At 41.5% G+C, this 26,913-nt stretch overlaps 2 protein-coding genes across 5 annotated transcripts in view; one reads left to right on the top strand and one right to left on the bottom strand.

Annotated features, from left to right (window-relative positions):
- The window catches only part of TMEM255B (transmembrane protein 255B), an 83,582-nt gene extending 80,611 nt beyond the window's left edge, over positions 1-2,971 (top strand). For 2 of the 4 annotated variants that reach the window (XR_011137559.1, XM_068926130.1), the window contains one exon: positions 1,479-2,055. Coding sequence is in view for 3 of the 4 variants with exons in the window: in XM_068926130.1 (XP_068782231.1) it covers positions 1,479-1,487 (9 nt within the window). In the remaining variant the exon portion in view is untranslated. Of the gene's footprint in view, positions 1-1,478; positions 2,056-2,259 lie in introns of those variants that run through there. The other 2 variants (XM_068926113.1, XM_068926121.1) reach the window with 1 other exon arrangement.
- Positions 2,972-6,479: 3,508 nt separating this feature from the next.
- GAS6 (growth arrest specific 6) overlaps positions 6,480-26,913 on the bottom strand; it is a 44,615-nt gene continuing 24,181 nt past the window's right edge. The window contains exons 6-15 of the mRNA XM_068926097.1: positions 26,408-26,527; positions 23,924-24,049; positions 22,617-22,738; positions 21,710-21,828; positions 21,141-21,330; positions 15,297-15,461; positions 13,552-13,720; positions 11,789-11,961; positions 10,763-10,991; positions 6,480-7,064 (exon numbers count right to left, since the gene is read on the bottom strand). Of these exons, the coding sequence (XP_068782198.1) occupies positions 6,913-7,064; positions 10,763-10,991; positions 11,789-11,961; positions 13,552-13,720; positions 15,297-15,461; positions 21,141-21,330; positions 21,710-21,828; positions 22,617-22,738; positions 23,924-24,049; positions 26,408-26,527 (1,565 nt within the window). The 3' untranslated portion in view covers positions 6,480-6,912. The remainder of the gene's footprint in view (positions 7,065-10,762; positions 10,992-11,788; positions 11,962-13,551; positions 13,721-15,296; positions 15,462-21,140; positions 21,331-21,709; positions 21,829-22,616; positions 22,739-23,923; positions 24,050-26,407; positions 26,528-26,913) is intronic.

The raw sequence follows: 26,913 nt of genomic DNA, 5'->3' as shown, positions 1-26,913 counted from the left end.
TGTCATGGAGGTCTGGCAGGGCACTCTCGGGTACCTCAAAAGCATAAAGTGTTTGTTACCAGGTAGGCCGAGAGACACCTGTGCCTTGGCAGTGCTGAGTCACTTAAAACCTCTGTGGTCCCCAGAGGTGTGCCAGAGCCTCAGCTCCTGGGGCACTCTCAGAACAGCTCTTCCGGCACAGGCCTTGCACAGGCAGAGGTGGTGCTGCGTGTACTGTTGGCCAGCCTCGGCACACAACACCAGGAGCACGGCAATGCGCACCATGTGCGTGTGAAGCCCAGGTGGAGGCTGGCCTCTCACCTTCAGGCCTCATCCCTTTTCTAGTGCTCTTCCTAGCTGTACAGCAAAACGGGCCCTAAGACACACCTCTCTCTCTGGCCAGCGTTCCCTTGGGCCAGTAAAGGGCCTTAGTTGCTCCTCCCAGGAACGTATCCCACCCCTCAGGCCTGCGTTAGTCTGGCATGTAGCACTCCCAGTATACACACTGCCCCAAGTTGCATTAGCTCTGTATGAACCTGAGCGCTCCCACCACAAACCAGACTGGTTCCTGGTCCCCTGATGACTCCAGTATCTCACCAAATAACTGTTTTCTGGAAAGGGGCAAAGAAAACCTTTAAAAAAAAAAAAAACACATACTGAGCTGCTGTTACGAACACCTTAGTTTAATTCATACATCCTTGTACACAAGCAAAAATCAAAAAAAAATGCAAACAAAGAAAAAGGTGGCAGCAGAAATTCCTTTTGACAAAAATGTAAGCCAGCGATTCTTTTATTTACTGTGGCATGTGCTAACACAACTGCTTATCCTTTACTGGTACAGTTCAGTTGCAACTAGTCTTGGTAAGGCGACTGCCAACTGGCCAGGTAAATGAATAGCTGTGCAGGGGCTGCTGGCGATGACATCAGTAAAGGTTGTGCCAGTCCTTCCTGCCAAAGAGGAACACATTACAGAGGCAAATCCAGGCAGCCAGATGGAAATGGTGGCTGCAGTTTGCCGGGGCGAGGGAGGGTAGGGATGTAACAACCACTAAACCCCCAAGCCCCAGCAGCTACTCTTAGAGCTGATCTACCTAGCAAGTCCGTAAGAATACCTGCACTGCTTCTGGGAGAGTTAAAGGGCCTGAACAACCTTCCTGTCACAAAGTCTCCGGTCTCACACCGTAACCCTGCAGTCAGTCACTCTGCGGCACAAACGCAGGACAACGGTCTCTTCTCTGTGGGGGTTTGACTCCCGGGGCTGTGCCCTGCTAACCCAGAGGCCCATGGAGAAGCAAGGCACCACGGCATGGGGAACGTCGGCCCTGAGAGGCCACACAGCAAGTACCAGCCTTGGTACTCGCGCTGTAGATAAGGACTGCCTTTTTTTTTTTTTTTTTTGCATGGTAAGTACCCAAGACAGCCCTGTTTACTTGCCTGGATTTTTCCTTTCCCTTGACATAGATCCATGATTACTATTCTTTGTTTTCTTTAAATTCCAGGCGCTTTAGGCCTGAACCTGAGGGAAGCTGAGCACACAACTCTTCTGATGAAGCGCATGGACTGGCATGTGTTGGCATACGAGGGGGGGGAGTGAAATCCTGGCCCTCTGAAATCCATAGCAAAACTTGCTTTAAAGTAGTGGTGGGATTTTATCCAGAACATTAGTCCCTAGATTCATCCTTTTGTTTTTAACAAATTGTGCTTGTTACTGAGCATGGGCCGCTTCTTAAGGTCTACCTATTTTTTATGCCTCTTTTAGCCAAACCCCATTATAACTGAGACAGCTAAAGTGAAAGACTTACAGGGGGACACATGCCTACATATAAAATTTTCTCTTAAGAGAAGTCTGCATTTGGCACAGCAGTAAGACCTTGCATTTATGCAAGTACTGTAACCCTGAGATAATTTAAGCTTCACAGGGATGCCTGGAAACTAGCAGCTACACATAACTTAATCAGCCAGGCAGGTACAGTGAGTCACCTGGGAAGCCAGAGTATCCTTTGTTGCAGAAATTCCTCTTCTGTTCTATTGCCTAGCTGTATGCACAATGCCTATTAAAAATTACTTGGCTACAGATGTAATCTGTCTTGTTTCACTACGCACTGTAACTGCTATACTTAAGCACATGCTTTATACTCCAGTGTTGTGCTGCAATGCATGAGAAATTTAACTGTCATCAGGCTTATTATATAATATGTACATGGTACACACTTATCTCAGAGCTGCAAATGGGGTTGTAATCCTTTATTGAAGAAGGTATTTTTCTTTGTCTATATACAGCCTGCCAGCAATTTTCCAGGAACATCATCTACTGACATTTCTTTATCAGAAGAAACTCAGCCTCCATCTCAGTCCAGCTCCAGCTACGGTCTTCCCCCCAATGCTCCACCTCTCTATGCTCCGAATTACTTCTTGCCTGGAGAAAAGCCTCCACCGTATGCACCATAGAACAAAGGATTTATTTTAAGTAGTCGGTAGGCTCTTTTTAAGTTTTGGAAACTCTATGCAGTGCAGGCACTAGACTAATCAAGGATCCCACTGCAGAGTGTGCTATGGTCACTCTGCTTTAACCCACCTACATCTCACTGTGAGCTGAGAGAATCGTGGAAATGCAAGGGCAGGTACATCACTGTTGGGGTTACTACTCACCACTCACTTTGCCTGCAGTCAACTACAGTATTGTGTTCTGGCTAACATGAGCATGAGTTTTTTCCTTCTCCATATACTGCAGAGCGACTTTTCTTCATGACGAGAAAGGAAGAAAACACTCTGGATATGTGTTCTGCTTTCATAAGCCAATAGAGAGGGGTTTTAGTCTGTGTTGTCTAAGTAGGTAGTTTGGAGCGCTGAGTCAATCACTCTGGATAGGAAGAAATTAGATGTTTGTTTCCTTGCAGTATTTATTAAATAACTCTTTTTCGGTGAAAGTGTTGTACCAATAATAAAAAAAAAAAGTGTGGTAACTATTTTACAATAAAATTTGCTGTGTATATTTGTATTGTACCTAAGGCTCTGTATGTTTATAAAGACAGGAAAACTGAAGAGGAAAAGTATCCTACCAAGTATTTCTCTTTTTCAGGTTCCAAACACAAAGGTTAATTTTATTGGGACTATTTTATCTGAATTGCGTCACACCAGTGTGCTAAACATGCAATTTCCAGACAGGGATTTAATCTATACCTTTTAGTGCTGGAATTTATTCCTGTCCAGTCAAAAGAGAACCACAACCAAAACCACTGCATGTTGGCCCCAGTTATTTATTTAAACTGATCAAGACCTGGTTCAGTAATTTCACAACCACTGAAACAGAACTGATTAGTGATCAGAATTCTTTTTCACATATTTTTCATTTTCTCCTATTATTGAGAGTTAAAAATATTTTGACAAGGCTAAGCAGAAACACCTTAAACAGTACCATCTACAGGAAGGAAGTCTTGTCTCTGTCATGCCATCCTTGTCTTGCATCACATTAGCAGACATCCCTCTTAGCATGGGGTTGTCATATTTTGTGGCAGGAGTGGCTAAACAAGGATGAAAACCTATCAGATCACTGCATCCCTTCACTACTTTCTGCTCCTGGAGGAAGGGTGGTGCTGCTTGCTCTATACATCGCACAGTCTAGACAGCAATGAAGGTACAGAAATTTCCTCAAAGGCCAAAGAGCAAAACAGCAAAAGGAACATACTTCTCATTAACTTTTTAAGCAGCTGCTTCATATTATGGGGAAAAAAAAAACCCTATATAAACAAAACCAACCTACTTGACAGTTTCCTTTGAGAGGAAGTGACACCATCAAACCAGCTAAAAATAGAGCAAAGAATGATTGTCCAATTACGTAATACTTTCCACCTTTCAAGACATTTTTTTTAATTCATGTGCTGTACCTCTATTTATAAAAAGCAGATTCAGTACTAATACACATAAAAATCGGAGGTTAGTTTATAAGGACTATAAAAATATCTCGTTGTTCAATTAAGAACATTTTTCATGGATGCGAAATTTTAGGCCGCTGATGTCAACAAGGTGACTTATATGAACCTGGTAAGAGAAACAAAAGTTGGAGTGGAGATCATATTTTTGGTTTAAACGTGAATTTAACCAATCCAAAACACTTAGTTCTGTGCAAGTGTAAGCTGTAAACAGTTTACACCACCCTGATCATGCACTTAATGGAAATGCACGTTTACTTCTTTTTACTTACTCTGAATACTACCAGGGGAACCACCTGTGTTCACTCTGGTGACTCAGAGCCTGGAACAGACTTGCTCCCTTTGAGCTGAGCACCCAGACCGCTTCCAAAACAAAAATGAAATCAACATTTCCCTTGGGCTGAAGCACATTGATTGAGGAGGAACGGACTTTTTTTTCCTCTTCTCGGAATGGTATATAGAGGCAGCTGCCTCCAGTGTGGCACTGCTGTAGCAGATGAAGAACAATCAAGCTTGATACAAAACAAACTCCCCCTTCTGTAATTCTCCAGACTTACAAACTGTACACTTCTCTTCTAAATTACATTTTGGGTTAGGGTTCTTTGCGGTCTGTACAAAGTATTTATGCATACACGTGCACAGTCCTAGAGCAATTTTTGCTCTGAAAAAACTCTAATTCAATTTTTTAAACAATTTAATTCACATAATATTAAGTCTGAAACTGCAGAATACTACACTGTACCACAGGATTCGCATTTCCAGTATCCAGAATAATTCTGGCCTCATAAATACTACCACTTACATTAACACAAAGGTCAGACATATTTGTGATTCATTTATGCCACATGGTTTTTTTGGTAACTACCACAGAAATTACACAAAAATGCCAGACATACATAAGACTATTTTGCTAGCATGCCTCCTCTGCAAAGAACGAAGTCTAACACAGGGTTTGTTTCATCTACTTGTTTTCATTAGACCTACTCCAAGCTGAAAAGATAGGAGACATATTTTAGAAAAGAACTACAATAACAAGGAAAAATAAACAGAAAACAAAGCACCACAGTGGGGCAGTACTGTTAACCACAATACCTTCTGTTTCTTCTCTCACTGAAAATATTAAACAGATATTTTCTGGGTTCTCCATCGTATCACAAGTTGATCCAGAGTCATCAACTCTAACAGAAAGCACTCTCAGCAATAACTTGACTTCCCTTGCTTAAAAAAAAAAAAAAACGTAAAAGAAAGAACAAACATAGAAAGCAAAATCCCATACTCCTGGGTTTTCCTATCCATGCGCACTCCACCAATAAGCTTGTCCCTTTATATTACTGACTAGTTAGCAAACATCCCTTCAAATTTTGTATCTGGTCATACCTGAATGTTAGAGAGTCTTCTGAGAGGTTCTTCTGCAAGTGTAAAAAAGTGGGGTGAAAGCTGAAAGTGATGGAGCACTGTGGTCTTTTCTGCCTTACACTGTTACTGCTGACTAGTTTGGTCGTGATATGGAGCCATGATGTCATGCTGTCTACTGGCTAAGAGAGTAGCTGCCTTTTTGTCTGCTTAAAAAGCAGTGATCCTTACCAGGAAAGATGTTTGGGGTATTCTTCCCCATCTTCCATCCTTTCCTCCAGGACAGCTCCATCTCCGCAGCTTGGTCACAGGTGTTGGCTTATGTGTGGATTATTAAATTAATCTGTCATTTGTGTATTTGACTAGGCAAAACATTACATAGAACGACTAGGAACAATTTACAAAAGACCGTGTAGAATTAGACCTTTTCCATATTAATCATCTGAAGCACAGGATATCCTTAGCCACTCAGTATCAGGATTTCCACTACAAGAATATACCACAAGAATATATATGTCTCTCAGTTCATTACTCTAATTTGATGCAAGATAAGGACCAAATAAAAGCAAAATTTTAAGTGCCTCAAAGCAGCATAAGCAAAGCCCACCCCAGCTTCACAAGGAAACTCATGCTTAATAGCTCAAAAGTTACATGCATTTTATGGCTCTACAACCTCTCCTGAGTAAACCCATGTGCATATTCTCACCACGCTGCAATTCAGGCTGGCTAACTTGCACAATCTCAAACCTCAGTGCTCCCATTAGGCTCACAGTGAGCGAGCCAATATAAAAATTAAGCAGCAAAAAAATGTCATCACCGCGTAATATTCCCCAATTCTTGACACCTCATCATTTGCTTCAGTGGTTATTCACACAAGACCCATATGGCTTTCAACTTATTGAGTCTTTTCTTCTAATTGTTTCCTGCTGATCCAAGTTTGTTTGCCATTTTCTGTTGACCAAGAGCTTTTCTAAAGGTCACAACTGAGTCTATCTGTGGTACCAAAAAAAGAAACTGTAATAATAGTAATAATAGCAGCAACCATTTGCTCTCCAGCCTGAGGATATACAATACTGGCACAAGCACATAAAAAACCCTCCAAACAACAGAACAGTAGAACAGGGAAAAAACCTCCCATCAGTATTATCTCCACCTCAGGCACAGCCTGACTCATTATCCCCAGATTTCAGAATAAAGAATAATCTCAGTACACGTAAATTAAAAAGTTGTATGTAAATATTTTATTCTCTCATATTTTGTAAATCAGAAAGCAGTGTTTGGTAATAAAAAACAATACAGAATTATTATTTTTCTTCCAGTCCACACTCATATATTACCAGGTTTTCCACATCACAGATAAAACTGTCTCTTACAGTCTGAACGTAACATTCAGTTTAGGTATAATCTGTACTTCTGGCTTATTTAATATTAGTCTTCTGAACTATTTACAAATATATTACAACCTTTAAACCTCAAAGCAAAGGAGTATTTCAATAATCAATCTGACATAAGGATCAGTAGCTCCTACATAACTTCAGTGTTTAAGAGAAACTATACACGCAGTGCAGTAGGTCTGAATAATTTATATCTTTAAAAAAAAAGAAAAGCATTGAAAGTTTCTGAATATAAAACTTTCCCATTGCAGTGGTACCTACTGACCCGCCTTAACTGGTGGACAAGAATGTGATGTGATGTCACTGTGCTTGTAAAGAGCCTCATCTAAGTCCAGTGCCTTGTTACTCAGCTTCACAGTCATGCAGCCGTGGTAGAACGCAGTGACCGGAGTTGAAGTGACAGGAACATCTGGGCAAAAGGGGAGACACACATTTCTGAGGGCCCATTTAGAATAAACACCTGCCCCACCACACTCAGATGATCACAACTCTGACAAATTCAAACTCTTCTCTTTTCCACTCTGGGATTTCTTCCTTACCCCGACCCCTCTCACAAGATTGCAAGAGTGCACTTTCAGACACAGGAAGAATGCCTTCTGCTTTCCTACACAACAACCCATTCTCCTAGGCTGAACCCTCAGCTGCTCTGCATCTGTGCAAGGCCTCCAACACTGATGAAACTGTGCTGCTGCACAGCAGCGCAGCTTCTCACCTGTCACACTACGAACACTGTGTTCACACTGCTTTTCCGTCCTGCTGTGTTCTCCCCCTCCATCTCCGAACCCTCTATTTTGTCTTTAGTGGAGCTGCTAAACCTTCCTCTAATGATCAGTCCTTGTGCTTCAAAATATTTGCTGAAATGTCATAGGAAGAACTTAATGATAGGAAGGCCCTCTCCATACACAGAATCTACCATTTGCTGCAGTCATCTTTACTGTTCTGTGATTTTGCTATATATCAGCACAGGGAGGTTCCTGGCATTCATCAGAAAGGTGCTGGAAGACATCAACTGAGTTGGTAAGACCAATGAAAATAATTTTTTCCTAGGGAAATCCACTGGTGACATCCTTCTAACCAGTTTCAGGAGCAGAAAACAAACAGCAATGAGAAGACGAGAAGGAATTAGTCAATCTTATTACTAACTTCCGTAACATCACATACACATTGACCTTAAATAAAGAAACAAAAATGCATGTAGCAAAACATAACATGAACATTTAAATGAACTGTCTGTCCTTTAACCTTCCCTAAAGGTTACTTTATTTACAGCTCAAAGTCAACCCAGTCAAGCTCATTGTGCAATGGAAAGCAATGAAAGTCTCAGAGATTATTTAATCTCTCAGTGATTGAGGTAGCTAAATAAACCCCTTATCTCTACACTGAAGCAAGGACAAACTGAACAATAGGTTCTCCTGTTAGCCTGAGATTATACGTAATTTAAAGGGTCCTGCCCGGAGACGCGCAGGGCCAAATTCAAAGCTAACGTAAGCAAACACAGCTCACACCGAGGACGGACAGACTCTGAGGCTGCAGACAGAGACTGTTTTCGTGGGCTTTGTAAGCCACAAGAAGAAACTATAAATTCTTCAGCTTCCTTAACATCATACCGGAATGGCTTGGTACTTGCTTAAACAATGATTTCATCTATTTCATATTCCTTCCTCTGTTTACCAAACTTTACCTGCAAAGTCTGCTTAAGAGAACTGGACTCATACTGAAGAAGTGGGCATCAACGTTACAGTACCTCACATGAATGAAAACTAAACTTTGACCTCAGAAGTCGACAGTGTTGGCTTGATGGCTCCAACACTCGTCTAAGAGATCATGCAGATTGTTTTCACATGTGCTACAGGGATTACTGACGTGTGTGGGCTTTGAGATGGATTTGTAAGATGCTAGCAAAAAAAAGATTTTTCTTTGTATTATAATTGCAAACCAGGTCAAACATTTATTTTTCTATTATGACTAGGAATGGATTTGTCTCAGAAATGTGGTTCTGTAAAGACTCCAAAGTTTTGTTTAAAGTCTCATTCACCTGGTTGGTATACACATGGCCTGGAGAAATACCTACGCACCATGTAAAATTAAGTTACTTAGAATTAACCAGGACTGAAAATACCATAGAAAAGGGAGCAAATGCATACATGTTCCCTCTTATCGCTTAAAACGCTAAATATTTCTTCCATTTCTGCAATACTATCTACACTTAATATGGGACATATTGCACATTTCAACCCTGGATTCTTTCTTTATTCATGGCACGTGGAAATAAGATATTATGTGTGACTTTGCTTTTTCCAAAGGGTAAGAAAGGAGAGAAAAAAAAAAGAACAATCTAATGTTATCAAAATTGAAATGGGCCAACAAGGATCCTCAAGCTCACTTTGATCTGACTTTCTGGTATAGGTATTTAACCTAGAGTGAAGAATCCAGTCAAAGTGCTAAAATGTTTATTCGTTTGGCAAATTGACGAGATTTCTCAATGGAAGCACTGGGTTCCGCTCAATGGCAAAAAACAGACCCCAGGCAGAAATTTCTGTTGCTGAGTGGACCAAATCAAAGGGGGAAAGGAGCTAAAACTAGAGATGTCAACCTGGTCTAAACGGCCATAACTACAATAGCACACATAACTCTAGCTACTGTCAAAGCTAAGGATCGAGAACTTACGGCTGCAGAACAGGGCTGTTTTTTGAGCTGTGAAGGTCTCTGCCATGCTTTTGAGAGCTACTTAAAAGAAAGCAGTTTACATCTCTTGCTTGTACAATGGCCTGCTCAGACAATGTAACCTGGCACTCTGGAAAATGCCAGATGTGGGGAGTAAGCATTGTTCCTGCCAAGGTGTGAACATCCCAGAGTGCCTGGCCTCCCACTTCTTGGTGTAACTAAGACTCAACATGACTAGCATTAATACTCTGTGAGCCCCTGCTCTTAACGGTGGGAAGAGCCATGCTACGTGTCCTAGCATACATGGCACCCTAGCCACTCTGTTCCAGCTTGCTTGCTTCAGCACCTACCTAGAGGCTGACACTGCTCCACCTCCCCTGCTTGGGCAAGTAAAGGCAAGATTTTGCTTAGCCGCTGGCAACAAAATAGGACCTACTGCTATGCATCAGAGATATAAGCGTTTCCTTATTTGCATTTCTCAGCAATAGCAATTGATAAACCAGTTCAGCCAGAACTAGAGAAAAAGCCCCAAACTCAGCCAAAATTCATGATTCAGATCAAAGTTTGATCTTCCAGGTTCAGAAGAGAGGAGCAAAATGACCTCCCACAAGCAATGCTGTTGCTGCTGCAAACCTAGAAAAACTTGAAAACTGTGGTAGCCTCTTGCTTGTGCACTAAGTACCCCTGTTGGGAGGAAATATGTTATTCATTGTGGACCGGTGTGATCAGTTCAAAGAGAACGTCAGCCAGGGAGAATCACCACACTGGGCTTCCCAAGCGTCAGTCAAAACTAGGTGAAGCCAATGGAACTAGTCATTTTATGGAGGAACCTATATACTAGGAGATTACGTACATCTAGGAGTCAGGCTACAAGATTTTGCAGACCAAAGGGCAGAAAACTTGACGTGCATGTTTGAGAGTCTGGGAAACAGGTGTTGTGCACTATGGCACGAAACATTCAGCGCTCCAAACTGCTTCCTGGGCCAACTCAGAGACTTCCTATCAAACCTGAAGTCATACACAAAAACTTCAGTGGCATATAGATGAGAACTGAGCTCTGCCCAGGAGGAGCGCTTAAGCTAAAAACGTAACACCCACGTGTTGTCACGTAATGAACACCTACGTAGCCCTGCAGAAGCCTATGGCACAGCTCCTATGGATTTTACAGATTTAAGACATTGACTCTGCTTATAGCTAACCTTCAGAAAAATCATTTCCTGTTGCTGACCAAATAAAACCCCCTCTTTCTATTTTTGCCTCCAGCTGCCCTGAAAAGAAGGATATAATCATTCAAAAAAAAAAAAAAAGTCAAGGGTAAGCCTGCTCAAGCAGAAATAGAGAAAGAGTCTCCTAGGTTTAATGAACACAGAGACAATTTCCTGACTGCCAGCTCAGCAAGGTGAGTTGCAGTCTGTATTCTGTGCTGCAAAACTGGATGCTCACCTGGCAATCCTCCCACATATGTCTTCACCATTGACTGCAAAGAGTTCTCCAAGATGGACAGGCTGTCCTCTAGCTCAGAGGTACTTAGTTCAGTCTCTCCGGCTTTCCCATCTACACTCAAGGATAACTGATCCTTCTTGAGGAGGATGTCCACAGAGTGTTCCCTCTCATCACAGAGATTTATTGCCAATCTGGACACAACCATGTTCTCCAAGGCCAAGATGATAAACTGAACAGCAGGAGAAAAAAGAAAAAAGAGGGAGTGAGCTGAAACATAATTCACCACAGCTATCCAGGGTCAGTATGAGCCCCTTGTTTACATAGATTTTGCAGAGCCGCCAGAGAATTGGCCTTATTATTATTGCTGATCATGCTCTGAGCTCATTTGCACAGAGGCAAAACCACTGAACCAGTGGGACTGATTCTTAGTTACAGCAGACCACTTTCCTCTCAGAGGTAGTTCTTAGTGGGTCTTAAAGAGTTTGTTATCTTGCACTAGAACTAAACAGAGCAAGTTTGGGCTGCTTAAGTGAAAGTTGGCTCACGGGCTTTAGTGGAATTACTCCTGATTTACACCCATGTAATGGCAGAATCTAGCCCTATTTTATTAATATCAGTAAATGAGTAGCTTGTACTCCGTTTTAACTGGCCTTTCACTATTCCTCAGCTACCTTGGGACTATTACTGATAGGCTTCAGACGATGCAAATTCTTTGCTTTTGGCATTAATAGTTTATATGCCAGAAAAACGTAACAAAATATGCTTGGATTCGAGAGACCAGTTAGTTACATCTTTTACCCAGACCACATCTGCAAAGAGCTCCATAGCAGCCCTTAGTATGTACCCATTAGAAGCAGAACTCCAACATTAGTCAAGCATCTCAGTCTCGACCATGTTCTGAACTGGCTAGCGCAAATAAGCACACAGTGTGGCAGGCAGCAAACCTGATAACTGTTTTTTGAAAATAGGTCTGAGTTCCCAGGAAATGGCAAGGTGTCTTGTCTGGAAAAACACTTAAGTCTGTACCTGTTGTTTAAGTTTCTTTGTGGAGTGATAGTCAATCAAAGACAGTGATAAAGGGACAGATGCTTCTTCTGTAACCAGAGCAAAGAGCACACCAGTATCTGTCGCTGGTTGAATTGCAGCATTTACTTCTATTTTCCAATTTGCCTTGGTTTCATTTCCAGAAGAAGGTTGCACTACAGGAAAAGAAATGCGTGGCAAGACAAACATAGGACTAACAGGTCAAATGGTAGGCAGTATAATTTCTGCCTGGAGAACAGGATAGATGGGATGAGCATATGGAGAAATTGCTACATTTCTTTTATTCAAAAAAAAGCCAGGGCATATGAACATATAATAAGAAAATAGCATCAGCTTTGGCTTCCACGTTCTGCTGCCTTTCAAGTCAAACATGACAACGTTAAGCTTTTTAATCACAAAGAGAGATTTGAATTCCCACAGCTGTCAATCCATCATATTCAAAGACCTGCTACAAGATAGGACACCCAATTTTTGCATCTTCCTTGACTGTCAAAAGATGATTGAGGGATCTAAGTCTAAATCTGACACACAGGAAACACTTCTACAAAAGCCTGTATTAAACCGAAAAAGTTTAATAATGTAAGCAGACCGTATTGATCACCTAGTCACTACCGAATCATCAATTATCAAATGCTTGGGATGTTTTATCTCACTTGCTGAACTCTGAATTAAAAACTTGTTGGAATCTTTCTTCCTGAGCCAGCGCCCTTGTAATTTAAAAAGTGATGCTGGCTACAAAGAAAGATTTCAGTACTGTTTCTGTGACCAACAGATAATACGTTCTTTATAAAGCTTACTGCTACAGAACCCCCAAAAAAGAGGATTATTGTTTGCAGACAGAAAAGAATATAAATATGCAGGTGCTGGGGACACATTTCTGCGGAATGTTCTCATCTGCTCTTCAGATGCTGCATTGTCTCTACTTTGCAGCTTTTGAATCTGTGGTAAACAAGATGACAGACACCTGATACTCCCTGACTTACAGTGGCACAGCAGAAAAATCCACGTAATGCTGCATAGAAGCAGCTTCTGGAGAGGAGGACTTGTACACAGAACTGAAATAGATGGTTGGCATGTGCAATGGTTTAAAAGTACTAACAGTTTATCACATATATAAACAAATAGAATTATCTAGGACAAAAAAAGGTGTCCTTCTGAGTGCTAAATTAGTATGGCCAAGCCTGCTTTGAAACTTGCTATTACTGCATCTAGGCCAATTTCATCCAGCGCGTACCTGTGAAAAGCTTAGTACGTTCGTCCTAAGCGTAACAAGTATCAGCCAATGACTAAAAGTAAACTTGATCTTGGGTATTTTGCTACAGATAATATTTTCTGTCCATCATAAACCCAAGATGCAGCATTACAGTTTGCAGGGCCCCTTATTTAGGGGAAAACACTGGAAAGGGATGGAACCAGCTACTCTGTTGATGGAGGGACTGTGAAGCCACTGACATTGCACATGAGCTGGAGCATATGCCAGCCCAGATGTCAAACGCATTGCTGAAGCCACACAGAGAGAACCTAATCAGTGCTGGCCATATTCGCACTGGTTCCAACCGCCATACACAGGCCTTCGCTGTGAACCACAAGTTCAGCTATTCTTTTTCCATCCGTAGCTGTCAGTCTTTTCAGCACCGAGCACTGAGGCTAGCACACATGCAAGTTTTAAACTGTTTATTTTTGCTCAGTCAAGTATGTCTCATATGGCAGGACAACAGCTTATAAATAAATAAATAGGTACTTACTGTAACTAAGATTAAATACAGCAAAGCCTCGGCCAGGATAGAAGGACCCTCGTCCTGCTACAGAAAAGCACTGCATCTTGTCATTCATCTTTATGGTCTCTTGGATAGTGGTATCCTCCCCATTCAGCCAGTTCCATGCCCGCATGCAACCATCCAGCCGAGGGTTTATCTAGGAAGATAAAGCAGTATCTTGCACCTTAAATTGCTATTCAGTGAATAAGTGATTCCAGGTGCAGAGGATTCATATAAGACTGAGTTACATTATGACATCAAATGCAAAAAGAAATCATTGCAACATGTTACCAATATGTAACCCAACTGGCTGCAACCCCAGTCTTGCAACCCCAAGCAAATAAGCAGTACTCCCTGGGGTCCTCCCAAGATCAATTTGCCTCCACAGAACTGAAGGGCACTGGTAGCTAACGCAGGCCTCCATTTGGTTGTATTGATTCTGTTAGCCATTTCTACATGCTACACATCCTTATGGCAATTTAATTCCAAGCACTGAAGCCAAAGCTTTTTAACGCCCATAATTCTGCATTGCAAATACTGGATGCTAACTTGACGCAAAAAAAAAAAAATCGTACTTTGTGCCACTGCAAGCGGCCTTCATTACACACAGCACGTTGGACCTGGCCACCATATAAGCTGCCATATTCTGGCATAAGGGAGGGGTGCCTGAGCCACAAGATGGGCACAGTACTCTGTACACATCTTGTTCGCTCCAGTTTCTAGTTATGTTATCCTGTACCAAATGTTAGCACTAATAATAAGACAGTATGTAAGGAGAAGGCTCCTCATAAAGCCTCTAAATCAGCAATATTATCCCCAATTAGCTGAGGCAAGGAGAGAATAAGTGTCCAAGCCAGGATAAAAACCTCAGGAGTTTTTGGCTCTCAGTCCTGTGCTCAGACCACACCCCTATGTTTAATGTTTCAGATGAGCAGTGGCCCTGAATGACTTCTTATGAGGAACAGAAGCCTCCCTCAGCTGCTGCATTCCCAGTCACGGAGCCACAAGCTTGTCACCTCATTTAAAAATAAAGAGATGCTCTTGATGCCAAGAGATCTTGGTTTCAAGGTGCCAGCTGTGTGTGTGGTGGACATTCAAAGCAGATTAAACAGCAGCTATTTCAGAAATATAGCAGTCAGCCAATCTCCCCCAAAGAGTGCCTTTTACTTCTACACACTACCTACTTGAACTGGGGGGAAATAAAGAGAAAAGGGCCCTGTTTTTCCTTGGGTCTTACTAAACAGACACAGTACAAGCAAGCAGTGGCAAAAGCGTGGCATGAAATACATGAAGCACAAATTTCAAATACATGAAGCACAAATTTCAGTCACAATGCAAAAAGCATTCCCAACACTGCTCCAAGACCCAGACGGCACAACCATCTCCTTACACACCCACTGACACACCTGGGCCACTTCAAAGCATGCATGATCACTGCTGGTTCTCAGGGCTTTACCACATGCCCCAGTTTTGCTGTGTCCTAATTCTGCAGGCCGACGGTGGAATAGATCCCACCCAAGCTTATCCATCAAAAAATCAAGAGTCTCACCTGTGCTACTGGCTTAGGCTCCCTCTATAATCAATGGAGAGAAATGCATATCCAGAAGGTGATAATTCCACCCATTTCAGGGCAGGCTGAACTGCTCACAGGAAGGACCTACATTACCCCAAAAGAAGACGAAATCAAGCCCTTCACGCATGCAACACAATGCAAATGATCATGCTATACTTACAGGTAGAATAAGGTCCTTTGTTTTGAAAGGAATGCCCCCTACTGTCAAATTCAGCTGATACAGTCCTTTGTCTAGAGTAAACAGGTCCCCTGAGACAGCTATCTTCATAACTGCATCCCTGTTGACCTTTATAACCAAACTCCTCCCGAGTTCTTCGACAGAGATCTGAAGAAGTAAAATTGTAAAGAGAAAAATTCAGGATAAAAATAATTCAATATCTGCAGTCTCCACTAAGGACAGACAACACTAGTGAAATCAACATGGAGAAATATTTTCTGTCCCCGAGCCTCTTTGTTTACCTCCAGGTTAAATTCCACCTTGATATGTGAATCCTTATAAAGAAACCTGGAGCTGCCTAGGCAAAGAGAGCCTAGCTACTTCAAAACAGCTAGATGAAAATATATGAGCGGATTAACTACTTGACATTTGTAAGTTGCTAAATAACAGTCTATGCAAAGTTTAAATGCAACAATGAGTTATTAATGAGTAACTTCCCATCGCAGGTGCATGTGAAAGGAAAAGCTGGAAAGACAGATAAGAGGATGTCTTTTATTGGACCAGTGAAGGATAACACAGAGGCTTTCCAGCCACAGTAGGTTTAATATTTAAATACGAGTGCTGAAAAAAAGAGCAGAAGGTGGCATATTTGAGAGGGTAATAAAAATCTGTCATAGGCAATAATTTTTGTCTCAAAATGTCTATGTAAGTTTTACCTCCACTTCTCCGACGAGCTACTTTTAGGAAGAGTCTGTCACCACTGAAATTTCATAAATTTGTCATAATTTTTATTAAAATGCTATACTTGGGGTATCACATTGGCACAAAGGACTGCCACAAGGTGCCTCATTGCAAAATAAGAGCCCAGGCTGCACAGAGAAACACTACAGGGCAGCCGTCTTTGGGGAGGGCAAGGAGGAAGTGAGGCACAAACCTATCTGTAACACTCTGCCTAACAATGACGTGGATTCTGCTACGCACAGGACTTTCTGGGGCCACAGAGGAAGGCAACCTCTTACTTACTGTAGGGAAGAAGAAAGTAGTAGCTATTTCATAATCTTCAGCACAGCACCCCTCCTTCCCGCTACATGACAGATGCTCACTCTTCATCTGTAAAGGTCTATTCCCTGGGACACCCAGATACCTGATTTAAAACCCTGCATCAGGCAGCCACTGTAAAGACCCAAATATCTCATCAACAAGTTCAGCAGCTATTTAGACTTGTTCTTCCCTCACGCTGCTAGTAGGTCAGGTCATGAGTATCTTTCTCTTTGCCTTTTGAGAATACCTGTCCAAAGATGGTTTCCATCAGCCAAGCTGAGCTCCTTGTCTGTGGACGTAACATAAAGAGTGACAGGGTTGAGCATGTTTATACTTGGGCACTCCCCTTGGATCACTGTCTTTAGTGATGAAGATTAAGAGGTTTTGAGAGCTGAAAAGATTATTAACAGAATACCAAACTCTTTCCTTCTCATTCCAGTACAGTCTGGTTTATATTGTTAAAGCATTGTTTATATCTGAAGGTCGCTTCATGCTGTGTCCTGGAGGACATCAATTTACTTAAGTCTTAAGTTTGCCTGTTTAAAGTGGCATCTACACTACCTCACTGTGTTCAATGGAGACATACGAGCTAGTTTCAGATAGTCTTTTTTGGGTATTGGCAGGTTGTGAAGTCCACTCAATAAGCTGGGAATATTAGCTGTGATTAGGTCCTGGCAGCCACAGCCAAACTGGCTTAGGTACAGTAGCTATCTAGCTAAAACCTCATTTGGGTGCCTCTACTCTGTGTTGTGATCACCACTGCCCCAGTGCACAGGGATACAGAACGCCACAAGCTGCTGGCACGGAGCGTCTCCCTGCTCCTAGCAGAGACCACAGGCAGCCATGGAACAAACAGGAGTGGAGGATGTGGAAAAGCTGGCTGGAGCAATGCCCCACTCTGTTTCCTCTATGAAGAAAACCTTCAACTTCCAGGGCAATGACCGCTTCTAAAATTTTATTAATGACATAGCAAGTATTAACATAGAAATTTTAATTATATTTTTTAAAAATCAGTCTGAGCTCTTAGCTGCTTCTGATCATTAAAATGAAAAAAAAAGAACCAAACTGTGGAAACTTTCACAGCAGGTGTCAATCCCTGTGGAAGCTCTTGAGAAATTCCAATCTAGGAAATTACATTCTGCCTACTTCACACCGCCCTCAGGCAGCTTCAGCTGTGGTTCCTTATATTCAAAGCTTAATTGCTGGTGCACCACCATCTCCTACAAACCAAAAGGGAAAGCATTTCAGTAGTGAGCAGACTGCTGTAATTCCCTCCTACTGTTGTAAGGCTTAACTAGTTACTGCTGGCAGATAGTACGCTCTGAGACTTTCAGGTGGCCAGTTCTAGTAGCTAAGTGCTCCCATACAGTTTAGCCATAAGGGCAGTCAGTTTTATGTTACAGTTTCATGCTCTGTGAAACTCATGGTGCACAGCCAGCCTGTTTGCTTTTTGCTGGAAAGCAAGTGGACAGCACTGAAAAGGGATTAGACTAGAGACAGCTGCAGGGTTAAAGCCAAATATGAATCTGCTTACGATTGCTTAACTTTCAGCTCTGACATTTAACAGTGCAGGTAGGTGATTATTTTTGCTAACCATACTGTCCTCATATCAGCACTAAACTAAACATTGAAAATAACACAAAATGCTGATTTTTTTTTTTTTTTGCAATGGAACACAAACAGAAGGCAAATGTACCGTCAATTCACACACGCCACTTCGTTCAGCTGCACTACACATAAATAACTGCACGAAAAGCTTTTCCTGAGGCTTGCTTGTTTTTGTTTTCAATGCTGGGAACGATCAGCTAAAAATAGATTAGGAGACATCAACATCAGAGAATACACCTAGGTAGGAATGCTGGCTTTGAGTTTTGATGATATCTTAATATTTCCATAAAATTGTGCAACTTTTGTTCGAGAGACAAAAAGATATATGATGCTGATGGCTCTTTGGTATGTTTTGCTTTTAAATAGCAACTGTCTTTTCATCTGCTGAAAGTTAAATAGTACAATTACTGTTTTCTCACAACCCCCATACAGTTCCCACCAGGATCCATAACCCACTGTTCCAGGCCTTACCAAAACTAAGGGTGTGATCCTATGCACACTGAAGTCCAGAGTAAAGCCCCACAGCTGCATTTAATGAGCCTGAGTTATGACCTCTGAAAGTTGTTTGGGTTGTCCTTCACAGAATATGAAAAGTACACAGAAGTCCATACTTACAACGAAATGTGTGGCTACATGTTTCATAAAAGGAGCCAGGTAAAAATGTATAACCCTTCCTTGAAATGATTTCCAAAATAAAAAACCATTGCCAGACAGAAGAAAGAGGAGAAACTAGGGAAGGGAAGACTGAGAGGATCTTGTTTATAGTTGCATGGCTCATCCATATAGATTAACGGGTATTTAGAGACAGGGGGTACATGGGCTGTTAAGCAGTACAGAAGAAAACACCTGCAAGATGGAGGCAAAGGGTAAGAAAATGGAGCAGGGAAAGGAGAAACCAAGAACCAGCAGGAGCCCACTGACACAAGCAGCATCCTAAGTCTCAGAGGTGAGTGAACCGTAAGTTAAGAGACTAAAGGTTCTTTCCTGTTGCTGCTTTTCCTCTATAGTTAAATCCTTCTGCCTTCAGCAAGCATCAGGCACTATATTAATAGCTTAACTTTGGGAGACAGCTGCACCAGCTGCAGCCATCAACTTCAGTGCCAAGCAAGCACTCCTATGCCAGCGCTGCATGATTCTCTCTCCTCTGCTCACGCCATACTACATCTTTTGGCAGCTGCGAGGCTCTGCCCAGCCCGTGCTGATGGCAGCACTACTGGCTGCAGTGGCAGCAACACGGCACCTCTACCATCCTTTGGTGTGGCTCCTCTCTGCCAGCACCTCCCAGGGCAGGTGCTGCTGTCACAGCACCTGCAGCTCAGCCTGCACTGTCCCCAGTCTTGAGAAGAGTTTCCAGTGGATTTATACAATGTCTAAAAGAACATGCGCAAAGAGTACCTGCTGCTGCAAGTAGCCTGACCTCAACCAGACAATTTCTTGGTGATAGTGGTGCTAGGGGATAAGATCCCTGCCACAGTTGAATGGCAGGAGACTGGCAATTATGCTTATCACCTGAAGATGATATTTACTTTTATCATACTGCCTTCTCTGCCTGCAGAAAGCAAACACAGCCTTTGCACTGTTTACTCTGTAACTCCTTTGTGTTTAAGCATGTCTGCATTACTTAAAAGAAAGAAAATGAATTCCAGACATCTCCCCCAAAACTGATAAGGCAAAGTTTGTAATTACTTCACGGGGAGGTCTGGCACTTAACCATTACGTTAAATGGTTTAACTGGACAATAACTGTTTTATGTCACTGCCAAACCAGCCCAGTGGCATCAGTTCCACTTTTCATTTCTTCCTTCGCAACTCTAAAGGTTAGGTCATACCATCCTCCCCTTGTAGGCAATTAAAGATCACTGTATTTCAGATTAGCAGAACGAATCTTTACCTGAGTAAGAACTAGTTTGAGGCTATTCCTACCTGTAAAGATACGGCACGTTATACATTCTATCTGCAGTTTCACTGAAACTCTACCACTCTCCATTTGGAATCTAAAATTATTTGTTTCATTAACAGTAAGGAAATGAATTAAACATCTCTTCATGTACTGGAAATATTACCAAATATCAGCAGTTGACAATACATGCACTCAAGGACTTTATCTGTTCATTAGGAAAAAAAAATTCCATCTTGCTTTTTTTTAAACATGCAATCTGATTTTTTTTATACTAAAAAAATTTTAAAACAGAAAATGATTCCACAGTTACCAGTATCTGTATTTCTGTGTGTCTGTATATGCAAGTTAACTCAGAACTTCCCACCCATTCCTCAAAACACATCTATTTAACTAATGGTCAAAAGATCTAGTAGTAAAAATTAAGTATGGAAAAATGAAAGGGCGGGGGGAAGAGGCACAAGTGAGAAGATGCATATATAAAATGCTCACCTATTATAGATCATAACCTGCATAACCTCCAAGAGGTTTTAGTGATTCTGTCACAAATGACGCCTCCCTAATCATCAGGAGACGTTCTGAGAGAGTGTCAAGAACATGAATCCATACAAGCTCCAAAACAGAGCACATCTTTTTGTGAGATTGCTCGGATTATGTTTGTAGTAAGCAGAGATCCATATATTCTCTAATAGACTATGTCTTTACATGGGACTTTACATGGACTATTTTGTATTTAAATAAGCCTGCAGAGTTTAAGAAAGGATGCTGCAGCATACAAGATCACAGGCCAGAACTGTGGAAAAAAACAAAACAAAACAAAAAACGAGAAAAACAACAACAAAAAAACCCCAAACCAAATATACCACACATCAAACACACCAGCCTTGGAAACTTCCTTAAATGAACAACTAAAGAGCTTCTTTGCTCTTTCTCCCTTCCTATACACACCCTGAGGGTATCCTCGTCTTCAACAACTAAAGCCAACTTAGCAGCAATCCGTCTCAGAGGAGGCACTATGTCTGCTCTATTTATGCTAGCATTATGCAAACTAGGGACGCACTCTAGTTCACCCTGGATGTAAAGAAGAATTCAATTCATTAGAAGAAATATATTATACTGTTATTTATTCTATAGAATGTATAATGTACCAGTGTGCAAGCAAAAGCTCTGACCACTGAAATAATAGGTTGAAAAGGTATCTTCTCAAAAATATAAAGAATACACAAAACCTTGCTACACTTGACAGAGCCCAGCAGGTACAAGCAAAGAAAGCATAAGATCTCAGAAGTGGTCTATACTCACTGTTTGCCACATGCCATGGTTGATCAGTGGTCCACTGCTGGTCACGCGGCCTATCCCGTTGTATTTCAGCTGCAGCTCTAACCGTCCTTTGCGCAAAGCCAAGACTACCCATGTGCTGTCTTGATGGCCTCCAGCAAAGAAAAGGATACCTTCAGGATCAAAGGTTCTAAAGTCGAACTCAGCCACAAGTCTGACCACACAGGTGTCAAGAAATAAATTAGTTATGCAGAGTTCAGAAACCACAAAGTACTTTCCATACAGACAGCAACAATTCTAACAGTTGTAAAGCACTGTTAAAACGTACTAGCTTTTAATACATTTCTGAAAGGCTTCAGCTTGAAGAGGGATTTTAACATGAAGTCCTGTCTAAAGAATACATTGCTGTACTTCAGCAGTTATCTTAGGAGCTCTGTGGTCCAGACTGCCTCTCTCAATCACTGGTTTGGATACTGTTTAGCATAACAGGACTCCATAATCGAAGCAAATAATGATGATCACAGTAATAATTGTTATTTTAATGACTTAACTGCATTGCATACATTAAAGCTGCCATTCAAAATTGTCCTCACCTTGTCGGTTGTTTCCTTTTAAAGCGCAGTCTGATAACAGGGGTTCCGCTGAACATCCTCCCCAGGTATAACGATTTAATACTTTTGGCAACAGCAAAAGGCACACACGGTATAATGTTCTATAATCCAAACACATTTATTTTCCTCACACAACAGAAAGAAGAGAATGCCAGTATGCCTTTTCTTCCTTTTTCTTTCAAACATATGTCATCTTCGCTATACATATAACAGTTTAGGACACTTTTAATGGTTATACTCTCAAAAGACAGTCGTTTTGATCCTGAGGACATTTCCTCCTTCTTTCTCTCTTCCTTCCTATTCATCTGCCATGGAAGAATGTTCTCCCATCGCAAAATGAAATCATTCTCAAAAGGTACAGCACGCTTCCTACTGCAGCAGAGTACTTGCAACAAAAAATGTGCTAAGAACTTGCTATTGGTTGGTTGAGGCAGAAGCAGCCTGTGCCACTGAAGCCCACCCACCTCAAATGACTGGAGCGTGAAAGTATAAAGTGCAAGTGCTGTTCTGTAACTTACATCATATGCCTTGACGCCTCCACACCATCTTATTGGGTCTAATACAGAAAAGCTGGTGCAGCCAAGGGTAACTCACAGCCAAACAGGGGACAGGCAGCGCTATCACTGCCATGCCCTTTTTGGAATGGGATAGGAAAAGAGCCTGGGAAACTTCAAGTGAACATCCTCCTGCACAATGCTAATGAGACCCACCTTCTCAGGAGAGCTGCTCTCCCGAGCCTCCTTCCCAGCTCGCGTGCCCCTAGCAATACAGCTCTCTCTTACTACTCCTTCAGCTCAAATGGCTTTGGTGTAGAGCTTCACCAATTATTCTTAAGTGCAGGATAAAAGAAAGGTCAGTTCTGCAGTTACTGGAACGAAGACATACTTACCTCACATGTGTTCATGTCTTGGGAAAGTTTTACTCCCCCTCTGCCATCACAGTGACAGGTGTAACTTCCTGGAGAGTTAACACAGGTCTGTTCACAGAGCTGCTCTTCACATTCGTCTATATCTGCACAAAACCAGCAAAAGAGAGAGGAGAAAAAGAAAATTGTGTTTGTTTAAAAGTGAATCTTCTGTAGGAAAAAAAAAGAAGTTATTGGTGCTGTTTTGCCGCACCTTCCATGTGAATGTGCCCAGGTGCTCCATAGGCAGTACTTACCTTATACCACCATCCTTACAGGAGGAAAGGATTAGTATTAGCATCTGCACAAATGTGTTTTCACACACAGATTCGAGCTGCCCAGAGCTACACAAGTCAGTGGGAAGGCCGGAAGAGGAACTCATCTTCTGGTCTGCTGGATCAGAGCCCTAGGCTTTAATTTCTAGATAAGATTTCCTCCCTTCAGACCCTTTCTGCTACTCCTGTGCTGACTGGCTCCTGCTTCTTCAACTCATGGTAGTAGGAAGTGCTTGCTCTGCTTGCTTCATTGCTACTCAGCAGCACTGGATCCTTAATAGACAAGCAAGAGCTGAATTTCTCATTCACTATTTTCCTTTTTTTTTTTCCTTTCTTCTTCTTTCTTTCTTCTCCTTTTTTCCTGTTGCTTTTTTCTTTCTTCTCAGTACATTCTTTTTCTTTAGTATGTTTTCAGCCACTTTATAAACAAATGCAGGAAAACAAATTGGGATGGCCCACAGAGATCTCTTCAGGCACAGATAAACACCTCAAGCCCCGTAGCGCTGGTGGGTGTGTGATTCAATTCATTATACTAACTTAGAAAAAGGCAGGGAGCAATGCTAGTTTTGGAACACTTTCAAAACTTACTCAGTTGAGAAAGCTTACAGGCAGTGTAGCCAGCAGAACTATACATGGTCCCATGCATATTAAGCTCCTAGTTCAGGATAATACCATATGACAGGTTTTGAAAGAACAACAACTACTGCTCTGTTACTTTTCTTGTCCTACAAAGAGAGACAGCCATATACACAGATGCTTCTGAGCTTCTACCAGATCTTGTACTTGTCATAAATTCAAGAAATTTCAGCGACTCTGGCTTGTACAGCTTGATTCAAGCCAAAGAAGATGACTGCAAACTTAATGTATTTGCTCACAGCTAGTAAAAGGCAACAGAAGTCTAGTGTCTAAGCAAGATCAAAAAAACCCTTTTATTGAAGTGTGAAGTTAAACTTCTGTGTTTTTCATAGCTTTAAAGCATGTAATAAATGCTAGCATGATGGTATTTCATGATCTTACCTTGACAAGTCTTTCTCAACTCATCATATTTGTAGCCTGCATCACAAAGACATTCATAGGAGCTTATTAAATTTTTACAGCGAGCTTCTCCACAGATGTCTGCTGATGCTGTGCATTCATCTATGTCTGCAAAAACAAGCAATTAAACAACACTGCTTCAGATGAACATAATCACTTCAGTGTTCACACAGTGGAGTGGGCTCAGGGTCAAGCGATGTGGCTATTATTTTGGTAACTAAAAAACTAATATCTTTAAGAAGATAACCTTCAGTGTTAGCTAGCTATAGCAAGTAGCTTCAAGTTTCCAAAACCAGTTGTTGTTTCTCCTTTAAGCCATTAACAACTTTTAGAGAAAACAATGCAAAGTGAACCAGAAGAAAAACTGTAAAAAAAAAAAAAAAAAAAAAAAAAAGAGACCCTCCCTCAAAATCCCCAAAGCCACTCTGTTCAGGGGCACAAACTGTGGGATAAAAAGCAGCAATCAGAAAATGACAAAAGCAGTCTGATTTTTAACATAGGACAGAAGGGACATTTAACAACCACAGAATTTTGTTCTTCCTCAGACAACCAAGCAATCCTTTTTCACACATTTACAAAATGAAGATCTAAATCTGCTGATCTGCAGTGATAAAGGAGACTGAGGCAGCCCAATTTGCCACAAAGAAGTCTTGTATGAGATAGGTTGTGGAATTTCACTAGAGAGACTGTCAATATGCTGGCACTGGAGGTCCACAAAACCAAAAAATGTTTTTCTACCATGTTAACTAATACCTAGCAAAATCCTGGGGCTGACAAAACATTTGCAGAATATTAAGAGTTTAATATTTACTTCTGCTTTCTAATACACGATAAAACTACAATTATATGTTACACTTGGCAATTTCTCCATGTGTGAGTGAACTAGCCTGTGCAGTCGAGTAGGTTACAAAGCCTAGTCTACAAACCAACAGACAAAATGAAACTTTTTAGTGCGTATACATAATTATAGGAATTAACAGAAGGAAACTGACAAAATGCACAAATGGCATGACAAATCATAGCTGACATTAATCACAGCTGATATTAATATCAGTTCCCCAAAGGTCACACCCTGAAGCTACAGAATGATTATATGTTATGTTCACAGAATCACAGAATAGTTGAGGTTGGAAGGGACCTTGGAGATATCTAGTCCAACCCCCCGCTCAAGCAGGGTCAGCCACAGCAGGACTGTGTCAAGCTGGGTTTTGAATTTCTGCAAGGATGGAGACTCCACAGCTTCCCTGGAAAACCTGTCCCAGTGTTCAACCTCACAGTATAAAAGCTTTTCTTATGCTCAGATGGAATTCCCTGTGCTTCCATTTACGCCCACTGCCTCTTGTCCTGTGTCACAGTGTTCTAATAAACAGTAGTATAATGTTATACAAATATAGGTACACACCATAACTAATAAATACAACTGTGGGTCAAACCTACACTCAGTGTTTGCCTGTCCATGCCAATTGACACCAGAGGACTATTCAAAAGTGACGATGTCAGTCTTGTCCTTGGCTCTTCTAAGTGGCTGTTCTCATGAGAAAGGGATACCATGTAGACTTTACAATCATCACTTTAAACAGGGGAAGGAGCACAGAAATAAAATCCTGCTATCTGCCTTTTTTTCTGGTAGCATTAATATATGGTTCAGTTGAGGTGGCTGAGCTGTTTAGAACTATGTCACTATACTATCTGCAAGAGGTGTATATGCAGATTTGCTTGTTTTTTCCCCATGAGATTCACATAACATTAACAACCACCCGTGATCATTAATGAGTCTATGTCTCAGCATGCAAAAGAAGCACTTTTAAAATGTCATCTGCTTAAGTCCTGTTGATACAAATTCACTCCACAGTTTCAATCAGATACTTCTGATCCTCACTTTCTGTTCTCAACTGTTACATAAAATAGTTGCCTCCCTTCACTAGAGCCTTTCTGCTGCTATTAATATTCAATTACAGTCTTCCAGAGGGAATAAAAGCTCTATTCTCTGCACTTTACCCATCTGAATTTCTAAGCTGCTGCACATATCCAAATTTAGAAAAAACAAATTAAAATAAGGAACACACAAAAGAAAAACAACCGGCTCATATACTACAACACGGCGAGACTGGAAAGAATCATAACAATGCATCTGGCCAGCCCTTTCTCCTTTCAGTGTCAGGATATGAGGACTGATCAGCTGGACCAATTTAGCCCAATCCAAGCCACAAATCCTCTGTGAATCACGCCTGTGTTATGATGTTGGAAGCAGTACGGTGTGACCACTGACAAGCCCAGGCATGCACTGTTGGCTGGAGCTCCGACTACAACTGCAGCAGAGCGTAGCTAATAGGAACTACCAGCAGCAGCAGGGCTCGGTAGCAAGTAGACCAGGGCCACTCAGTGCAGCACTTTGAAATACATTCCCAAGTCACTAAAAATTCACTGAATCAGCTGAAACAAACTGGAAGGCCCAGTAAAGCTTACCTTCACATGTTTTGCTGTCTTTAAGAACATAACCGCTGTAGCATGAACAACGGTAGCTGCCTATCTTGTTGAGGCAGATCTGGTTACAGCCACCATGTTGCACACTGCATTCATCAATATCTACATCAAAAGAAAGTGTTAGAGTCAGCTTTTCAGCTCTGTAAGTAATCTGGAGAGTGGCAATGGGATAGGAATTGTGAAGGAGAAAGAGTAAAAAGGAAACATTATTACATCTGCAACATAGTGATATAAAAAAAGTACAAGGATTTCATTCAATCACTGCAAGTATGTTAGTTCAAGTTCATTTAGTAATAAAAAAGTCAAAGAGGTAATCAAACTGAGAATCTCCCCCACAATTACGAGCATACAGGAGAGTATCTTTAGTCACTGTGGAGGTGAAGAAGAGGAGTCGGTCTGCAGAAGCAGACCTCTCTCTTTCCTAGAGAAAGAGGTATTACAATGAATTTTTAAAATGCTACCAAGACCAGTAAGCTTGGGATGAAAGC

Source organism: Struthio camelus, chromosome 1 (assembly GCF_040807025.1).
Source record: "Struthio camelus isolate bStrCam1 chromosome 1, bStrCam1.hap1, whole genome shotgun sequence".
NCBI classification, from domain to species: domain Eukaryota; kingdom Metazoa; phylum Chordata; class Aves; order Struthioniformes; family Struthionidae; genus Struthio; species Struthio camelus.
Note: the sequence above shows the minus strand (reverse complement) of the source record. Positions and strands in the feature narration are given on the sequence as shown.